Raw genomic sequence first — 20932 nt, 5'->3', positions numbered from 1 at the left:
TTATGATAAATACATGACCTTCTTGGAAAAAAAAATAATAGATGAAAATCCTTAGAAGTTTTACTTTGGATTAGCATTCCCCTAAACACCGCCCCCCATACATCTAAAACAATTTTCATTCAGGGTAAGGGCCTGTTCTCTTACGTTGAAATTCAGTTCAGTTCAGTTCAGTTCAGCTGAGTTCAGTTCAGCTCAATTCAGTTCAGTTCAGCTCCTAATTTCCTTCTCTTATAAAATATTCATTTCAGTTTAGTTCAGTTCAGTTCAATTCAGTTTAGTTCAGTTCAGCTGAGTTCAGTTCAGTTCAGCTAAGTTCAATCAATGAGAACATGCCCTAAATCAAGGTTACATTGGACAACCTTCCTCTATGAATATGATGGATATATTCCGAATGACTTGCGATACAATGTGTGATGTTCTTGTGCTGCTTCACAATGATTTAAAGTGATACAAAGCCTTTTTTATTTAGTTTATAGTAATCTAATCGCTAATGTTTAAAGTTAGGATTAGACAACTGAAAGAAAATCATATAATAAGGATATGTGAAGATCAGACATAAGATCTTGTACAGATTTTTTGGACTAATTAACAGATGAAAAATAATCCCAACTCCCCGTCCCCCCAAAAAAGAGAAGAAAAAAAAAGAGCCCTATCTCTTTCCCGTTTATAATACAAGGATCAGCCTTTTCAACTCGCAGGGCCACGGTCATGGCCATCGACCTTCTTTCATTCCCCATCGAGAGGCGGGGCTTGCTCCAAATGCAAGCAAATGGTTCTTGCAACTTTTTCATGAGCAACCCAAGTCATGTCTTCCGCCCCATTCTTGCAAATCTTCTGGCCACTCCAAATATCACTGCTTTGGTCAAGAGCCCTCTGTCAACAGTGCACGCAAGAGCAATAGCCCCGCCTACTATGACAGCTCTAGGTATGGCTATTCCTGATTTCTCCGAAGAGTTTGTATCTGTGTCATGATTTTCAGTTGGCAAATCACCAGTTGCAGCCTCCAAGGCCTTGAGGTAATCTATACTTACTCGAGTATTAGAATGAGCCATCAAAGCACAATGAGAAAGTGGACCTCCAGACAATCTCTCTTTTTGGTATGTGCGCAAGCCAGGGTCTATCTTCTTAACTGCATTCCACATACCCTGCTTGATTCCAAGCTTTGCAATCTCCCAAGGAATACCCATATCTTCATGATGGAAAAGTATTACCTCACATGCAGTCAGCTGGCCTTCCTTTTTTTGAGATTCAGCTGGTTCATTTTCATATGATTATTAGTTCAGTATTACCTTCCAAGTCCATCATAAAAAATTAACTACTGCTAACAATAAACATTACTGGCTAAACTTAAGTACCTGCACGAATGCACCAACTTGAATAATAAAGATCAACACGCCTTGGTTTATCTCGTCTAGTCAGAGAGGGAAAAGGTACACCCTGTAACAAAATAGAAAGGAGATGATTGGTCAGGTAATTCAGCTATACATGTTTGAACGGTAACAGCTTATTGGGTACTCTTTATCAAATGATACATCCACACCAATGTCATTTCATTGCAAAAACCTAGTACACTGCCAGTTCTAATAAGCAGTAGGAATTTTAAGAAATTGGCCTGATGCAACTCTCAGATGTAACTCATGATAGTCCACAAGTGCGAGCAACCAAGGTTGGCCAAAGGAATAATAACAAAGATAACCTTCACTAGATATGCAACAAGGTAATCTACACATGCACTTGCACAACACCCCCAGTCCCTACTAATTTACCCACAATCATTCAAAGATTCACTGATAGTAATTGGTTAATTACCAAGAAGCAAGGGAGCACAATCAGACCCCAATCCAAAAGGATATTCATTTAGGTAAACTTAAACTTCCATAAAGGATGCTATTGCGGAGGTAGATGCAGCTTACATCTTTCTCACTTTTTGTCACTGGTGGAGGGCCAAGGTTTCCACTGATGTCATCAATTCTAGGGAAGGTCCTGAAATCTAGACTTCTAGAATTCAGTAACTTCCAAAAAACATTACAGCAATGTGTTTTGGGGCTGCTCATGGAGCTTGAAACCGATCATGCTTCTCGCCATTTAATGTGTATGACTTGTATGAGCAATGAAGTTGTAGTTCAAAACTTCAAATTTCCAGAGGAACTTCAACATCGTCTACTGTTCAACCATCTTGAACTTTGGCATTACTCTGCATCTATGTTTGAGCTTCGGCTGATGGATCTATTGATCTATGAATTTTTAACGTTATTTTGAGCTGTCTGTACATAGAATTTATGAGCTTCACCTCTAGGTGTTGTAAGTTCAAGCTCCTAGGAGTTTTGAGCTTTAGCTCTAGAATGCATCAAGTTCATGCTACTATATAGATTCCCCATATTTTTGCACAAAAACAAAATAAAAAAAAAATGGAGGTATAGTCAAAAGCTCACAAAAGCAAATGTTACCTTTGTGACGCAATAATAAGAGCCTCCAGATTCCCAGATCCGGCGACCAATTACATACTCTCTGTCACTGCAGAAGAATGGAAACTGCAAGGAACACAAATTATGAACATGAACAACAGAGAAACACAAATGCTTTATCTAGAAATAATGAGGAGGAATTATAAAAGAATAGATGATGCCAAAATATACCTTGCGTACCCACTGCACTATCATGGTGCCAGTAGACTGAAACTCCTCCAATACAGCATGATGTATGAGCATATCATCCCATTTGGATCGAAATTCATCGTCCCAGAAAAAATCTCTCACCATTTCTGGAGTAGCATCTTCAAAGACAGTTCTACTACGATACTGTGGAGGACCAGTCTGTAAAATAAACCATGCAAAGGTTACTTACTACTTTCAAATACACAAAGAATCAGACTGCAAATCAAAATTCTAAATAATATTTGAATAAAATAACAAAGCATGGTCAAGTGGTAGTAATTAACTAACATGACAAATACGAAAAAACAAGGGAAACTAACCGGGGGATCTCTGCGCCAAGCTTGGTAGGTCATAGTTGGAGTAGAACGATCCATCATATGAATCCAAGCAGGTCCTCCATCTTGCACTTCAACCAATTGATACAAATGCCTCAAATCAGCTTCATTGACAGTAGAGGCCACATGTCTCTCATGATTTGACAAACTGATACATGAATTATAATTCAAATTATTTGGCAGATCATTGAGCAGAGCAAAAAAGCACTTGCAGAAATGATATCATTCTACCAAACTCTCTCATTAGATGTATTACCCAAGAACCAGTTAAAATGTATATATAGCAAGACAGCCATTAGCATCTTCATCTTTGGTCTCCCAAAGCCTAGTAAAAGAAACCTTCATTGGACTGGCTACCCTTAACTTTTTCTAATATCTATTTATCAATATGAATCTTACCATGTCGACTAAACCCAGATTGCATATATGTCACCATCACCACCCCACCCTCACCCCCCTAAAAAGAAAAAAAAAAAATCAAACTCAAGGTACAAGCCAAAAGAGACTTGCATATTAAATTCAGATACAGGACAGTCTGAATAAATACATAGTCAAATTGACACGATAAGCAGATAACCGTGTAGAAGTGATTGCTAATCATACTTACTAGCAATACTAGACCCTATGTGACCCATACCATTTGTAGGTTAATATATGAACAGCTATATATACCTTTTTTTTTTATAGGTAGGCATAACTCTGATGGCCCCTAAATGATCCAAACAGGCAAACATTTTATACACCGTATAATAGGCAACCAAATTACTTTAATGTTATACTTTATTTATTTCTTCTTTGTTGCAACGATTCTAGATGAAGTAACTAGACCAATTCAAGATGAGGTTCCATGGTGTATGTTGTTCGCGAATGATATCGTTTTGGTGGATGAAACTAAGGATGGAGTTAATGCCAAGTTGGAGCAATGGAGGCAAAGGTTGGAATCTAGAGAGTTTAAACTAAGTCGGAGTAAGACAGAATATCTGGTATGTCGCTTTGGTATTGGTATGTCGCTTTGGTACTCAGAGGGGGGCAAGCAATGAAGTGGTGAGTTTGGATGGAAAGGATTTGACCATGAGTGAATGTTTAAAGTATCTTGGGCTGATCATCCAGAAGAATAGTGACATTGATCAAGACGTGGCACACAGGATTAAGTCGGGGTGGTTTAAATGGAGAATGGCCACAAGAGTGTTATGTGACCGAAGCTACGAAGCATTCCCTTACAGTTGAAGGGAAAATTCTACATGACTACCATAATACCCGTGTTGCTCTATGGAACAGAATGTTTGGCTTCTAAGAAGGAGCACAATAAAAATGGAAGTTACGAAAATGTGCATGTTAAGGTGCATGTGTGGGAACACTCTAAGATATAGAATCAGAAATGAGGTTATTCGCAAGAAAGTAAGTGTGGCAGGCATTACAAATAAACTAAGGGAAAATTGCTTGCATTAGTTTGGGCATATAAGACGAAGGGTGCACCGATTCGAAGAGTGGAAGAGTGGGACTATGGAGGGGTCAAACGAGGGGGAGGGAGACTGAAAATAACTTGGTTGGAAGCACTTATGAAGGATATAAAGTGTACGGATTTACATGAGGATGAAGCATTGGATCGTAAGGGATGGAGGAGGAAGATTAATGTCGATGACTACACGGAATAATCAAATTTGGTTCATGTTAGCTGACCACACTTATGAGATTAAGGCTTTGACTGATTGCAACCTTTTGACTTTCACACTTGCCAAATGCACAACTATGACCTCCTTCAATGATCCATTAGTAAAAAAAAGTTTTTATATTTTGCAGAGACAAAAAAGCATCTCTTAAATTGGGATACTTGTAACACATGGATTCTCAAAAAAAAAATTAAAAAAAAAAAAAAAAGTTAATACAAGGAAAAGACGAAAAGTAGGAAACAAAGAGGAATAAAAGGGGAAAAAATATATCTAACTTGTTCATTGATTTCTTAGAACAAAAACTTTATAAACTAAAAACTACACTCCTTTCTAAACATCATTACCAAAGTCTATAGTTAGTTCTGTGTAATAAGCTAAATCACTGCCTAATGTCAACAGGAACCGGAAACGGAAATACAATTTAGTTTTGCCCTCATCAATAGAGATCAAGTGTTGTGGTCTAATTATATTAAGTCAGGTCTGTTGTGAAACTTTATGGTATGGGCTCTTTGTCTTATTTTAACAAGAATTAGTTCTTGAAATAAGGTGAAGAGAACATAGCCTTGCTTACCCATCATTGCTCTTTAGCCCAAACAAGGAAAAACTTTGTCTAATTGCAAAATAAGAGGGCAGGGGAGGGCATAAGAGTTGTAATTTATCATCAAGTACTAACATCTAAATTAACAAATTCCCAACTCAATTACAAGGTACTTAAAACGTTCAAACAACAGCTAATTTACCAGAGGTATATTATTAACTCCAACTCTCCCTTATAACATACAGGATATAAATTACCCAGCAACAACTAGGTACATTATTATGTTTCAGGCATCACATGTACCCAAAAATTCATCGATTGTGGTAAAGCCAACGTGTGAGTTACCCATCTAATTCTCTTAACATTTTAAAAAGATAACAATGACAACAAAAATCATAGCCTTTATCCCAAAAGAACGGGGTTGGCTACATAAACCAAGAATTTATCACTTGTACCCACAAAGATTCCTTTTATACGTTTTTTCCCCCTTTCCTATCTAGTGCTAGGCTTTGATTGATTGATTGATATCTAGTGCTACATGTTCCTCCAAACCTACTTTCTCACCGTCATTCTTATCTCCCTTTATCCAAGTCATTTTGGGCCTTCTTCAAGTACTTTTCGAATCTCCATTATCTCAATTCTCATTTCTCAACCTTCCTTACCGGTGAATCATGTAGTCAACATCACTAATGACAAATACAGCTATACAAGATAGTTGATTCTCCCTCATCTTATCACTCAATATTCATAACTCCCAACATTGCCTCACATATTAGAGTCCTAATTGTATCTCTCAAATTGTTCCCACACATCCATCTCAACATATGCATATCTATAACACTCATCTTCTTATTTCCTAAATGCATAACATTTGCACTCGCATAGCAATGCAGGTCTAATTGCCATCCTACAGAATTCTTTTTAACCTTAACGGCACACTATGACCAGGTCGATCACATAATAACTTAGTTGCTGGTCATTGCTCTCCACTTGAACCACCCAAACATAACCTCTATGAGTTACATCCTAATCAGTCCTGAAAAACATTCATTAATAGCCGTAATAGGTAAAATCTTACATCTAAAGTCACAACATCTTCAATTCACTCCCTCCATGTTATCAGATTTACAAAAACTTACTCTAAACCCTGGTGATTCTAACTTTTTCCTCCATCACTCTTACTAGCATCAACTCTAGTCCCATCAACTAACAAAGTTACAAAACACCATCTGCAAATAGCATATACCACTGTATATCATCTTGGATAGACCTTGTTCCTTCATATGCAAGTAGCAAATACCACTGTATTTTCCTCAACATTGAAGGGTTTCCAAATGGTAAATAAGTGTAACTGTGTAAGTAGGGATGAACATTTGAACTCGCTGTGGTTCCATTAGTTCCAACCTTGTCAGCCATGTTGGGATCCAAATTCAATACGATTTTAGATATAGCTTCCAACAAAGTTGAACATAAGTACAAGTAAATTCACGGTGTGTTTGAATTGAAGGAAATCGAGGGAAAAGAAGAGAAGGGAAATGGAGAGATGGGGTATCTCTCATTTGGATAACAAATGAGGAAGGAAGGGAATTGGAGGGGAGAGAAAAGGAGGGATTAAATTGTAGAAAATTGATCCCTCCAACAATAGAGAGATTTGGAAGGAAAACTCACCATTCTTCCCTCCCTTCCCTTTCCCTCCCCTTCTCTTCTCCTCCCTCCCCTTGTTTTCCTTCCCCTATCTTTATCCAAACACACTCTAAGTATTGGACAGATAATGGAATGAAACATGTTAGTGTTACTCAATTTCACATATACTCAATATATTCTTCTCAATCATAACAAGTTCTATTTGCTTCAGTTTCCAGCCAACCCTTCTAACCCAACACAAGCATCAATTTTCTTCAATTTTGCCCATTAAGACAAGCCTTAATCAATTTCCCTTTTATAATCACATTCTTAAGCCCAATAGCCCATGAACTGTTCAATAACCAAAAATCTAGTCAAATTCAAACCCCGATCAATCATATCGCATATGCTTTCATTATACTATAATCCTACCAGATTCTTGGTGCATAAGAATTACATGACACCAGCATTGCACATACCAACTTAAACCTAAATTTATCTAAATACCCATATGATGCAATGAGCTAAATTAAACTACCCATTTGGCTAATCAAACAGCAAACTACCAATCTAAAAGTCAACAAACTTTTGATCAAAACAACCTAACATAATACAATACAATTGCATAAGAATAAATTAATTAAAAAAACCAACCTTGAATTAGACTTCAAAATGTTATTTTGCTCATCGTCCAAGTTGCCATTAGACACAGTCTGAGACAAGAATCTGGGAACCAGTGATTTCAAAGATATTAAACTATAATTTGACTTAAAACCCTTATCATCACTTGAAGAAGATGAAGAAGAAGATTGCTTTTGAGCTACACCACCACCAAAAATGGCCCAATTGGGCCTCCAAGCCCAACCCACAACAACACCCACAAAAACAGCAATCCAAAGAGGTACAGTCAACAACATCAGCTCCAACAACATATCCCAGATACTGGGACTCTTTAAAACTTCCAATAACAATGAAATCACAATCATTTTCCCCTAATTAATAAACCCTCGATTCAATTTGATCTGGGTTGAATCGAGGGTTTTTGGGTATATGGGGAAGAAGGGAGATAAATCAAGATAAACCCCAAAACAAAATTAAATTGAATGATGTTTGAATAAATTGAAGGAAGAAGAAGACAAAAAGGGTTAAGTCAGAATCAGAAAGAAACACAGAAATGAGAAGTAAAAAAGTGGATAAGGATTGGAGATAAGTGCCAGCTTATGAGCTTAAGCTGTGGTTGCTACTTAGACCAGAGATTTTCGGATTTATTGTAGGACCCTTTTATTTAATGAGTCTATGTTCGATAAGTTTAAATAAGGGATATCGAATATGCTACGTTCTAATTATCTTACACCGTCAAATAAATGCTACAAATTAATTATATTTTGAGACTAATTTTACTATTTTAGGTGAGAGTGAAATGAACAAAACTACAAAAACTAAGTCTATTAATCTATTATAAATTGTTTCAAAAAAAAAAAAAATTAATCTATTATAAATTGATCATGTATTATATTTAGAGTTGAAAAGGGGAGTTAGATTTTAAAAAATCAAAGTTATTAAGTTTATAAAGGATTAATGATGTTTGAAATTGAAAAAAATAAAAATAAAAAAATAACGTAGTTATAATTATTGTATTTTAGGATATCAAACAACAATATTAAGAATGATATTCATAAATGTCAAATCTTATACACAAGGATCATATAGCTTTATTTGATCAAATTTAATACTGTACTCAATATGTATTCCATAGTTGCTATTAAGATGTCACATAGTAAGTTCCATTTTTTTTAAAAATGTTTTAAGTATAAAGTTGGTTGAATTGATTAAGAATCTATAACTTTATTAGTTGGTTGATACTTGAAGCATTATATAGAATTCCTCTCAATTTGATAATGATGCTGTGATCACCTGCACTAATTAGACACCTGTATAACGTTATTCAAAGTGCCTAAATATAATGCAATTACCGTATTTTAATTGTTTTATGAACTTTATGAGATAATGCCCATTTAATTAAATTTTTTTTTTTTTTTTTTTTTTTTTTTTTGGAAACCCCCATTTAAACTTTGTTGATTATATGAAGTTGTAAGTTTTCTGTTTATCATAGGGGAAGAAACAGCAATAATGTACACGAAATTCATATTAGATTGGCATCAACCATCAATACATTCACCTAATAGTTAGCATGCTTGTAAGTGAATGGGTACGTACAAAATATTCCATAATGCTAATGATTAATAGAGTAAACAAAAGTAATTATTAGACAAAGATAAACGGCCATGAGTGATTACAGAGCATAATGAATTGATTTGAAATCATTATTTGGTCATGGAATCACATTACATGCAATTGAATTGAAAGTCTTTTTTATGATATTAACAAAAACATCAAAAATTTGGAACAAAGACATGTGAAATTATTATTTTTAATTAATATTACTCATTGATTGTGCATTATCTAAAATCTTCTTTTATACGGTAAATAGTTCAATCAATAAATTAGACTAAATAATACTCCGTACTCTTTCTGTCTCTTTTTATTTGTCCCAATTCCCTTTTAAGCCGTCCCTTAAAGATTACTCCATACTATTAATATACATAGGAACCACTACTTTACTCTCACAAAGATAAAGGTCACACTACTTTTCTCTCTCATCAATTCCGCTCAACCAAAATTTAATACTTCTTTGCAACTTTTGACTTCTTCAGTGCTAAGTCATTAATTGTAATCTTCCCAAACTTGAAATGTACAAACTTATTGAGGACCTGTGATGGCTGTGAACACTCAAAGCTCACATCTTTCATTGATCTATTTATATTCGTTAGACTATAACATAAGAACTGATAGCAGACCAATAAATTGAATGATACAGTTGAGCCAATACCAGTTAATTGGCCATACAAAAAATTGGGCAGATGATAGTTTGCTTAGCAGACAGAAACCAGGGAGAAAACTATCACATCCTGTCCACCACCCCGGCAAAAAAGAGTATGAACACCGGCTTCAGAAACTAGCATGCCATATAGCTCCATCACCTTCTCCACACCGTTGGTGAATTTCCTCCATTCTCTCAACTGATCTACATAGGCCACTGCATCTCCGGTCGAATGATGCAGCGCAAGGGTTTCCTGCCTGTGCCTTCCATTCACAATCTGCACAAATGCAAAAAACATGACAAGGGACTAAGACAAGCAATGATGATTATTGGGGTGAAAGAAAAAAATAGACTATAATTCACACTGATTTGGTTTGAAAAGAGTAGGGCAATTTTCTCTCAAAAAAAAAAAAAGAGTAGGGCAATTTATTAAGCACTACCATCAGTCTTTAGAAAGTATCAGACTCAAATCATATTTTTTAATTATCTTGCAGCCGAATAATTTGCTAACAATAGATGCATTTGTCCCCTTTCAAGCAAACCATATAGACTATCTATCTCACAAATTAAACAGAATAACTGTAATTAAACTCATCCAGAAAAGAAAATGAACCAATGATTCACTATAAGTAACTAGGTCTGTCGCTTCCGTTTCAAAAGCTGACAACAGATCAAGACACACACCTATATGAATGCTTGACCATAACCACTAAAGGCCAACAGAATACTTTATACAAATAAGGGTTGAGCAAAACTTAATAAAGTACCTCTACTATGGAGTATGAATTACTGCCTATTTGAGCATGTGCCAAGTGACATAGGCACACAACACTTAAGATATTCTAATAAGGTCTTTACTGGTCATGCTTCCAAACGGACCAGCAAAAATATGTAACCAAAGAAATTGATTGCTTCAACACTTGAACAAAATAGCAGTATACCCAAAGCCCACTTGAACTAGTCAGTCACTAAGCTAAAGCATTGTGTAACTCAAGCCCACGTGATCCTCTTAGCCATCACAAAAGAGAGATCAAAAGAGAGTGATCAATGTAAGAAAACAAATGGGTGCATTGACAACATCTTACCAAGAGGGGTTCCACAACAGAGGCTTCTATCATCAATATGATTGACATCAAGACCGATCAGCCAAGAACCAAGTGATACATCCTCATTGGCATATCTGTGTAGTACATCCCTAAAGCATACAAAAAAAATAGCTTGAGAATCTGTCAACTACACTATACATAAAATAGAGAGAAGATAAAGAATAAAAGAACCCACTTATTTACTGAAATATAGGTAGCTAAGTCTTTTGAAATTGCATATATTTGGCCTGAGGCGTGTCTGAAATATTTGTTCCCTTCTTCGCCAAACTTCCAGAACTCTGGTTCATGGTACTTGACCCCTCTGCAAAGAACAGCAGTAAACCCTCAGTCCAAGTTCTTCAAGAAACTAGGAGAGACAGAAACCTTTATTTTTCTCACTTTTGGGACAGGACAAATCCAGACTTCATACAGCCTATGTAAACATGGGGCTTTAACCTCTGGCGCGCCAGTGCAGAAACCACCATACCTGACACAAAAAACATGTTATATTTTATCTTTACAAATATATCCCATTATCCCAACAGATAGAATTTAGTGAAGATATGGAATACTAACCAAGATTTACATGCACATCATCATCGACTTTAACATAGAAGTCAGCATCCCACTTTGCAACAGCTGTTGAAAAGTAAATTTTAGTTTTTGAGGACAATTCATGATATCCTTCTGCATGGTCCTGCAATATAGCAAATTTCCATTTAGGTAAGCTCTTCTAAACCATAGATAAGAATATAATAGTGTTACCGCCAAAATTACAAGAACATAGGGTAAAATATCTTAGTATTCTTCTTTTAATTTGCAAATACTAAGTACTATATAGCATAGCAACCATAAGAGAAATACTAAATTACTTCATGAGGATGTTATATTTAGTGCATTGAAGTCTTTGTAAGTTTCAACAAACTCTAGTCGAACCCCAATGATGCCTATGAATTGGTATTTAGACTATCAAACGGCACAAAAAATTTGATATAATTTTGCACGAGACCTGTGTGAAATATGGATTTAGAGACATAAAGCACCCCTAGATGGGGGTTAACTTTTTATTTTGGATAGGTTGTCAAGTTTTAAGGATAAACTTTCAACATATTAACTGGACCATACAATAATAAATGCAAAATACTTCACTAACTCTTTGTCTCATAGAAATCTTTAACTCTGACAGGTATGTAAAAGATTGACTGTTTATACAAGAGACTGAGTGTAATTATCAATCAATCAAAGCCTTAATCCCATAAGTGTGATTGGCTACATGAACCAAAAGTGATTATTCCGTATAGTTTTCTACACTGAACATAAATAGCATGGACATAAATTCTGCATAATTTATCCACACGCCTCACTTACCAATCGAAAAAAATCTTTATATTGAGCTTCTTCTGCGTCAAGGACCCGATCTAGAACTCCACCAGGGCTAGAACTGAAACAAGGATAAGAACAACAGATACATTCAAGCATGTATCTTACTAATTTAGTAAAATATAACCAAGAGTCCTAGACAAGTAAATTAAGGTTATAACTATACCTGTGTCCTATAACAAATCGCACAACAATACCTTTCTCTTTTTCCAACTTTTTTAACTGCTCACCTGTTGAAAAAGCAAGAAAGTTACAAGAATAAAACTTTTCCTAATGAAGAATTTGATGACTGACATAGTCAAAAGTCAAATGAACCTTGTGGCATCCAGGTTTCTCTTATTGAATTCCTGCGTTTTCTGCTGCTAAATGCAGTCATAATTCCCATAAAAAAGAAAATCTTGGGACGGTCCATTTGTTGCTCAATTCCTTTTGTTGTAGTAGTTGGAGTTGACACTCCATCGTGAACTTTGGAAACTCTTGCTGCAGCCAGCTGCATCTCTAAAGAGGACATGGACTTGTCTAGTTTCCTGTACATGTAACAATGTTTTCAACAATGCAGCAATACTAGTTCATTTGATATGTTTAACCAATACAAAAGAGAACTCTTGAATAGTATAGAAAGGCATCACAATTACTGTAGAAAGTTACATGATTACGTTGTGCGTACGAGAAACTTAGAGAAGATGTCCCTGGCTTGTAAAGATGCTTCCTGTTCCTGTATGTGCAAAGGTAAAATTATACACACACACACACACACATACAAAAAGGTTGGAGAGAATGCAGTGTTCATGTCATCAATTCAACTTGCCTTGTTCCCACAGTTTATTAGCGGTTGATTTTGAATTTCATTCTGCTTTGGCAGCAAAGACCTGCTTTCCACTGTTACGGATTCAGGAATTGCCTGGAACCTATTGGTAAGTCAGCAGACATTTGAAGAAAATAACTGGAGTTACAAAGTCAGCAGACAAGTCTATAATTTATATGTGGACAAAGGATATCATGGACAATGGCCTAGGAGGGCTAGGACCATACTAGTCTGTCTACTCAGGTGACTCCATCAACAGAGACAGACCCAAAGTCCTACAACATTTTAGATAATACAAACAAGAAAATACAAGCGAACACAATTGGGCTGATTGAAAAGGGAGTTCATGTGCTTTCCTTTGGATAGCCTGATCCCAAAAGGGGTGCAAGCCTTTTTTCAAACTCTCAAACACAAATAGAGGTACAAGCCTGTTTTCCAATAAGAAAAAGAAAATATACATTAACAGATTTTTTAAGCCTCACAAAATGACAGACCTTCATTATAAGAGATGTCAAATTGTGAACACATAGATTTCTATTATTTGAGTTCTTCTTACTATTATATGAATATTTACCTACTTCAATACCCCAAAAACCAACATATCCCATGCCTAGGAATTTGAGTCATTCCACACCGGCAGCTTCACCCGCTGCCCCCACCAGTCTGTAACCCTCAGATTAACAAGATCTAAGAATCAACTACTGCCTGGCTCATCAATATATAACTCCTTCCACTTCCATAAGACAAAAGTACACACCTATTGCTAATATTGCATATTACAAATAAATTAAGCCCACATACTCTGTCTTCCTTTCATAGCTGATTGATCAACAGGAATCTCAATACATTTCAAGAGGATTTTTACAACAAAAGTTGTTGGACGCATGAATAATGAATTACAAGCACAGATAAACTATGAGTGGGTACGGGTATTAAAACGTAATTTGATGACTTGGTAGAAAAACACAAGGCTATATTGGTTCTTAGTTTTATAGTGCATGCAAAGGAATGGAGAAGACTGTGAGGTGACTATTCTCCTGTGGCTAAAATGAATACAGTCAATCAGTTGCACAAAACTGGTAATCCTACCAGATGGATTCAGCGGCATTGTACTTTATACTAAAGATGCATGTATGGAACTTCTTCAAAGGTTACTTGGTCCAGGAGTTAATTTGGTGTCTCAAGATTGACAAGATAGGGTCTTAACCAGACAGCACCCAGCATATCCTCTAAAGCTCTAAGGCTTTACCTCCAACCAGAAAAGTCTACAATTAAAAATCCCCCAGACAATGATTAGCAAAGTATCAACAGCCTTTGTGGCTTTATATCAATGGATCATGCAATCAAAGAAAAATTATTTCTTTTTTCAAGTAAATGGAAGGGAAACACCATTGTGATAGTGTTGGTTTGTATAGATTAAGAATTGTAACCTCATACAAGCCTTCTTATCAGCAAGGGCGATTTGGATACTTTTAAATTAGGAAGTAAAGAGATTGGCTCAAAAGATTTTCATACCACAAAACCCATGATTTTAGCATGACAAATGCAAAGCCTTTATAAAACTTCCCATGTATCCTCAGTTTCTCACTTCAATCTAACAGAAACCTGAAATCCTTTACTCGGAGCTACAACTTATCAAAGTCTCATTTGCCTCATTGGCAAGCTAACTACTTCATCATTATTACTACAAATGGATTTGCATTTACAATATAAATGCTCACTCAAGCATACATCCAACCATAGTACACTTGCAAGAAGCAAAATGAGAGTTTTTGTACATGTTGCCGCAACAGACAATAAATTTGGATGTTCAGGATATCAGCAGCTCAAATAGCTTATGAATGTCATGATTTATTTCAGGTTGTTTAATGTCCATAAAACCAACCACAGGCTTTTAAACCTTACTGGGCCAATTTCATATACCTTGAAACAAAAAAAACAAATAGTTGCTGAATCAATAGCATAAACTGAATCATGTCTATTGCGGCCAATACTAGTTTTCTGTAAGATCACGAAATTTTGGTACTAATCACATAGTGCATGATATAATTATACAAGCGAAATGATACCTCATATAGTTCATACAGTCATTACAAGAGTTTTATCAATAATTTTTGTTATCCTAGTTTCCTAATGCATGCTAGTTTCCTATAATGTGTATGGGTTCCGGTTTAGCCCAATAACTTTTGTGTATATATATCGCCAAGAGGCAATGTGAAAACATTATTTTGCCTTGATCTTACCATATTATAGTCCATGTTCTTTTCATATAAAAATTTCCAAACGTTAACTGAACTTATTACACCTTATCTCAGGTTACCGAAGTTTTATTTTTAATCGTGAATAGAACTCAGTAACACGTACTTGTCACTTATCTGAACGTATTAAACAAAGGCCCTGTTTGCTAAACTGCTCATATTATTTACTCAAAAACGAACCCAACCTACATTTACATAGATTTATTTGGCATTTCCATTATTTTAACAGGAAACAACAGTAAACTAATCTAATCCACACCAAAAATACATTATTAATGAAGCATTGAAGCTACATTATGCTTCTTGAATCACGACATTCTACTGTACAACAATTAAAATAAATCAAAGGACAAATATAGAAATGTAATCCTCAAACAAAACAAAAAATCTACTAATTTATAAATCCTTCCAAATATAATCAATTAAATAAAATTCCGAAATCGAGAAGAAAAAAGAGGGAAAGTTTCACCTGTTGACGACAAAAACGCCGCATAAGAAGCTAGCGATGCAGAAGAAAGTGACGCATCGAGCAGAAACTCCATTACTGAACTTGTGAGGTTTAATGCCTCCCATTTACGTTGATTTGTTGAGTACATTCAAATTATGAAGATATTTCCGCCATTGATGAAGATTTTGTATAACAAATACAGGAAATTTGATAGAATATAGAGAGAAATTTGGATGAAATGTAGATCTTATAGAAATATGAAACAATAATAATGTTGGTAGAATGTAACAAATCTAACAATTGTAAGTGTTAAGCCGTAAAGGTGATGAAATGCAACCGGGAATTAGTGGATTGTTCCAACTTCCAAGTGTTATTATTGAGTATTGACGTATGAGGAGTGACCGAGTGAGAAGTGGGTTGGGTCGATTTGTTTGTCCTGTGTGCTATATACGTAGGGTTGGCTCCAATTATACGTTGTCCAACTATTTTTCAAATTTTAAATTTTTTTTAAAGGAAGATTCCCGTGCGGTGATCTAGTGACGTGTAAGGTCTGTTCTCTTCAATTTAATTTCAATTCAGTTTAGTTCTTAATTTCCTTCTCTTATAAACAACTCATTCAGTTCTTAATTTTCTTCTCTTATAAAGTAAATCAGAACAGACCCTTAGTATGAGCCTATGAGATGAACAAGCCTCGGTTATCACCCAAAAGAACAAAAAGTGTAAATCAAATGACAAATTTGTTATCAAATTTAAAAATTTTCTCAGTCACTTTGACAAGCTCGTAATACAAATAATTAACAAGGCATGGGCTCACGTGTAATAAAAAAGTTGTTGATTTAATTACAATTTCATCGTTTGATTTGCATTATTTGTTTCATAAGGTAATAAACTTGGCTTTTCTGATCTGAGGTTGGGTAATTTGATTTCAAATACAATTCGATTTCGACCAGGTTAGGTTTGTTCGACTGAGTCATTATCGAGACATCCAATCTCTCATGCGATAGATTCATGTGAGTTTAATCGTTTAATTTTATGTCATCTGATTTCAGATATGGATTGCTAATAAAGTAATAGTTGCATTTGGTTTTCTTTACCACTCTCAATGAATCAAACACTAAAAAAATGCATTAGTGTCAATTGTCAAAGATATTCAACACATGGGTCAAAATGACACAATACATATAATTAGACGGCCAGGCTAGTGTTGAGATTCCCCAACTCATTTACAAACACATGTGTAATACAATATGACTAGTTTGCCAGTTATAAGTGAAAGGGGTATACTTAGGGGTGTTAATGTGCCGAGTTGGAGCCTCTACAATTCAAGCTTGGCTCGAGCTCCATGCTCGTTGAGCTTGAAAAATTGAGCTTAAAACCCCTTAAATACGATTCGACTACTCAAGGCATAATTAACAAATATTGTTCTGCTCTCAAATTTACTCGTTTGTATCAAATTATTTTAATTGACAATAGAATTTCTTCAAATAAGGCCTATATATGATAACACCCTTGAGACCCAGTTGCCAATATATAAATTTGGGTTACAAAAAATGATATCAACATTAAAAAAAATAAAAAATAAAAAAATAAATAAAGTTGAGTCAAGGATAGACAGGGCTTGGTTTGTTGAGACGTTGAGCTAAACCCGAACTCGAATTGAGCCTACTTAAATCGTTCTTTGACCGAGTTTTAATCGAACCGAGCATCAGTAGTTAGCAAGCATACTCAGCTCATTAACACCCTAGATATGCTAATATGGGCCTATGGGGGTATGGTCCTTGGTCTTATGGAGTATATTAGAATTAGGGTCTGATCTCTTCAACTTATTTTCAATTCAGTTCAGTTTAGCTCCAATAAGTTAAGTTCAATTCAGTTCGTTTCTTAATATCTTCTCTCATAAAATATTCAATTCAGCTTCAATAAGTTTAGTTCAGTCAATCAGAACAGACCCATAGAAATCACACTTAAAACGACATCGTTTTGGCAACTAATCCAATACAACCATCATCCAAAATTCCAAATCGTCAAACAAAAATAGAGGATAAACCTCACCCTCCACAATCCTTCATCTCTCTCTCTCTTCCTTTCTCTCACACTTCACCAGTTCGAGCTCTGTATTCAACCAACAATGGCGCAACCTCTATCTGCCTACCACTACCACCATGCCGCAGTTGCACCATCTTCTTCCTCCATCACTTCCCAAAAACCCAGAAAACTCTCTTCTTCTCTCCTCACTCCTCCCCTAAGCTTATCCTCTAACCCCAGAAACTCCCTTCAATTTTTCAACAACAAACTCTTCCTTTCTTCTCCTTCTTCTTCTTCTTCTTCGCACCGTCGTCTTTCCATTGTTGCCATGGCTCCCAAACCCGGTGGCAAAGCTAAAAAGGGTATGTCCAAATTTCAACTATTCATCTTCTCATATCCTAATTTCATACTATTGTATGTTATACTTGTTCCGTTCTTTAATTGTCGCAACAATTTGACTTTTGCGCTATTCATATACTTGAATTTGTACTAGCTTGTATGATGAATTGGAAAATGTGATGTTAAATTGTGGGTTTTGTTTGATTTTGGATGTTTGGATTAGTGATTGGAGTGATAAAGCTTGCGTTAGAGGCTGGAAAGGCGACACCGGCGCCACCAGTAGGACCAGCATTGGGTTCGAAGGGAGTGAATATAATGGCCTTTTGCAAGGATTATAATGCTAGAACTGCTGATAAACCTGGTTTTGTTATTCCTGTTGAGATCACTGTTTTTGATGTTAGCACCCCACTTTTCGTTTTAATTGGATTTTCCTTAATTGCTTAAACTTTGTTGTATATTGTGTTAATTTTGATGTGAATTTGGTTGATTATACAGGATAAAAGTTTTACTTTCATTTTGAAGACTCCACCTGCTTCTGTTCTTCTTCGTAAGGCTGCAGGTATATCTGTATTCTTATCCTATCTTTAAATTGATTGGTAAAGTTGTGGACCTTGTGGTTGTATTACAAAGTGATCAGTAGTTCAGTACTATAACATTGATATTGTGAACATGTAGTGGAAAATTTTATTGAACAACAAGCTTAAGTTGATATAATGACCAGCAGGGGCGAAGCCACGAGTTAACTATAACAGTGACTGATAAGGTGTTAATGCAACATGAATCATGTAATAGACATCTTTGGAGTATTTGGTAGCTTCACACTTGAATGATGAAGTATAAGGAATGGAGGGAATATTGAATCGATTGCCTGACTAATAAGGCTTAAATTATAAGGCTTGTTTGGAACTATAAAAAAACTCCATAGGATTTTGAGGGCATGGTAGGCATTGTTCACTAGTTGCCTTGATACCAGGATAGTAGTTCAGTTCAGTTCTATTTCTAGAACTTTGAGCAAGTATGTATGGTAGGCATTGTTCACTAGTTCAGTTCTGTTCTATTTCTAGAACTTTGATCTTGGGTATGATTTTTCCTTTGAACATATATGGGACACCATCCTAGTAAGTCCTATGCTTCTTTTAATTTTCTAGCCTAGCTATAGCGTTGAATTCTTCAAAGGGGTGAACCTATTGAGAAGGGTGTGTGGGCAATCGGATGAGACAGTACTACAACAATAGTTGATATGCTGACATGAGTTGAGCTTTCTTACTCTCTGCATATGTAGAAATTCTATGCTATCCTTTGGTCTTGAAGTAGATCAGATATCTCACTATTTCGTTCAACAATCAACATGAGTGACTTTTTTCTTTGTAGTTCACAGTGTTTCTGGTGCCAGTGTCATAAGCAGCAGATATGTGGATTGTCCGTAATGGTGTCATTGTTTTGATTTGACTTGGACAAGATTGTATTGAGTTCCTACTTAGTTTTGTTTGTTCAAAACAAATTTTTGTTTCAATGGTGTCAGAGTAAAAAATATTACCCCTTCCCTAACTTTCTTAATGTTCTCCTCTCTAATTATCTTCCCCCTTATTGCTCTAAATATTCCAATAATGAATCAAAGAATGGGAAATGATGTTTGAAAGTCGATTTCCTTTGAAATGTACTTTCCATTAAAATACTCCATAAATTTACGCTGAATCTTGATAGTACTTTACTACACTCCTTCAGAACAGATCCTAGCATGCTTGGCCTGTTAGTCTTGTGTGCTGCCTTCTCAGAACTATTTTTTCCCCCCTCTCATGGGATTTTTGGGTTATGGTGGGTGGGGAGGGGGAGCGTGGTGTGGAGGGATTGGGTTTGTCATTTAATATGTGACCTAAAAGCATGGAAGTTGCACTTTCTTATGTGAGGTTCCATCATGCGTCTCTTCTTTGGACAGCAGTTCATTGGGTTTTTCTGTGTGTATTTGCATCACAAATCTTAATACATGATCTGTTTTTTCTCATGGAAAATGGTGGAGTTGGGCCCATTTTTTCAGAGATGAAGTATAAATTTCATTAGCTCAAAGCCATGAATGTAGTTATTAGTTAAAGCATACTTTCCCAATCCAAGAAAGGATCGGGAAGAGATGCTGCATTCTAATCTTGTAGAGCTTCATTTAATCCTTGACTAACTTTTAGATGATAGAACATGCAATTTACCTGATCAGAAGGCCAAGGGTGACAAGTATATTATGCCTATATATATTTTGTTCCGACCTAACTTGAACGCTTAGTGTTTAAGGGGCACAGTTTTGCAAAGCTGTAGTTATGGCTTGTGTATCTAATCTCACAGTGGATTATGACATGAGAATGATGAGATAATGTCAGGTTGAGCCTTTGAGGACTGGGAAAGTGGGAAGCCCTAATTTTGGGTTTCAATCGTTACTAGTTCTTTTAATTTGTCGTGTTTTGGTGACTGGATAATGATCTGTTAATTACATCAGCATTCACTCGATTAAATGCTGTTTAACCGCGATGATGTCATGCAGGTATTGAAAAGGGATCAAAGGACCCAATGAGAGAAAAGGTGGGGAAGATCACAATTGACCAACTACGACAAATTGCCAATGAAAAGTTGCCTGACTTGAATTGCTCAAACATTGAATCAGCAATGAGAATTATAGCAGGAACTGCTGCTAACATGGGAATTGACATCGACCCACCTGTTCTAGAAAAGAAGAAGAAAGAAGTAATCCTCTAAGCAATTTTGTTTTCCTACTTCATCTTGTAGTCAATCTATATAGGCTGTTTAAATGTTCTTTGTGATCGATTCTTTTAAGATGTTGTGTAACTCGGACTTACTACTCTGTTCAAATTATAATAGAGTCTGCCAATTGTAATGCTCATTTTTCT

At 35.7% G+C, this 20932-nt stretch overlaps 2 protein-coding genes and 1 pseudogene across 3 annotated transcripts; 1 reads left to right on the top strand and 2 right to left on the bottom strand.

Annotated features, from left to right (window-relative positions):
* Positions 1-438: 438 nt before the first annotated feature.
* On the bottom strand, positions 439-7962 carry LOC145596612 (uncharacterized). The gene is made up of 6 exons (XM_081652812.1): positions 7475-7962; positions 2975-3137; positions 2637-2813; positions 2448-2531; positions 1356-1437; positions 439-1252 (listed from the first exon to the last, which is right to left on the bottom strand). Exons 1-6 carry the CDS (start codon positions 7804-7806, stop codon positions 804-806), a joined length of 1287 nt encoding a protein of 428 aa, XP_081508938.1. The 5' UTR covers positions 7807-7962; the 3' UTR covers positions 439-803.
* Positions 7963-9524: 1562 nt separating this feature from the next.
* Positions 9525-16071, bottom strand: LOC145597740 (beta-1,6-galactosyltransferase GALT31A-like; annotated as a pseudogene). The gene is made up of 11 exons (XR_014103395.1): positions 15699-16071; positions 12975-13074; positions 12815-12875; positions 12482-12693; positions 12333-12396; positions 12155-12227; positions 11363-11483; positions 11186-11273; positions 10983-11108; positions 10787-10896; positions 9525-9978 (listed from the first exon to the last, which is right to left on the bottom strand). The product of XR_014103395.1 is annotated as a beta-1,6-galactosyltransferase GALT31A-like (transcript).
* Positions 16072-17694: 1623 nt separating this feature from the next.
* LOC145599024 (uncharacterized) lies at positions 17695-20925 on the top strand. The gene is made up of 4 exons (XM_081655436.1): positions 17695-18064; positions 18265-18437; positions 18537-18600; positions 20569-20925. Exons 1-4 carry the CDS (start codon positions 17806-17808, stop codon positions 20778-20780), a joined length of 708 nt encoding a protein of 235 aa, XP_081511562.1. The 5' UTR covers positions 17695-17805; the 3' UTR covers positions 20781-20925.
* The last annotated feature ends 7 nt before the right edge of the window (positions 20926-20932 follow it).

This window comes from Chenopodium album, chromosome 20 (assembly GCF_948465745.1).
Source record: "Chenopodium album chromosome 20, dcCheAlbu1.1, whole genome shotgun sequence".
Classification (NCBI taxonomy): domain Eukaryota; kingdom Viridiplantae; phylum Streptophyta; class Magnoliopsida; order Caryophyllales; family Amaranthaceae; genus Chenopodium; species Chenopodium album.
This window is presented reverse-complemented; position numbering and strand designations above follow the sequence as displayed.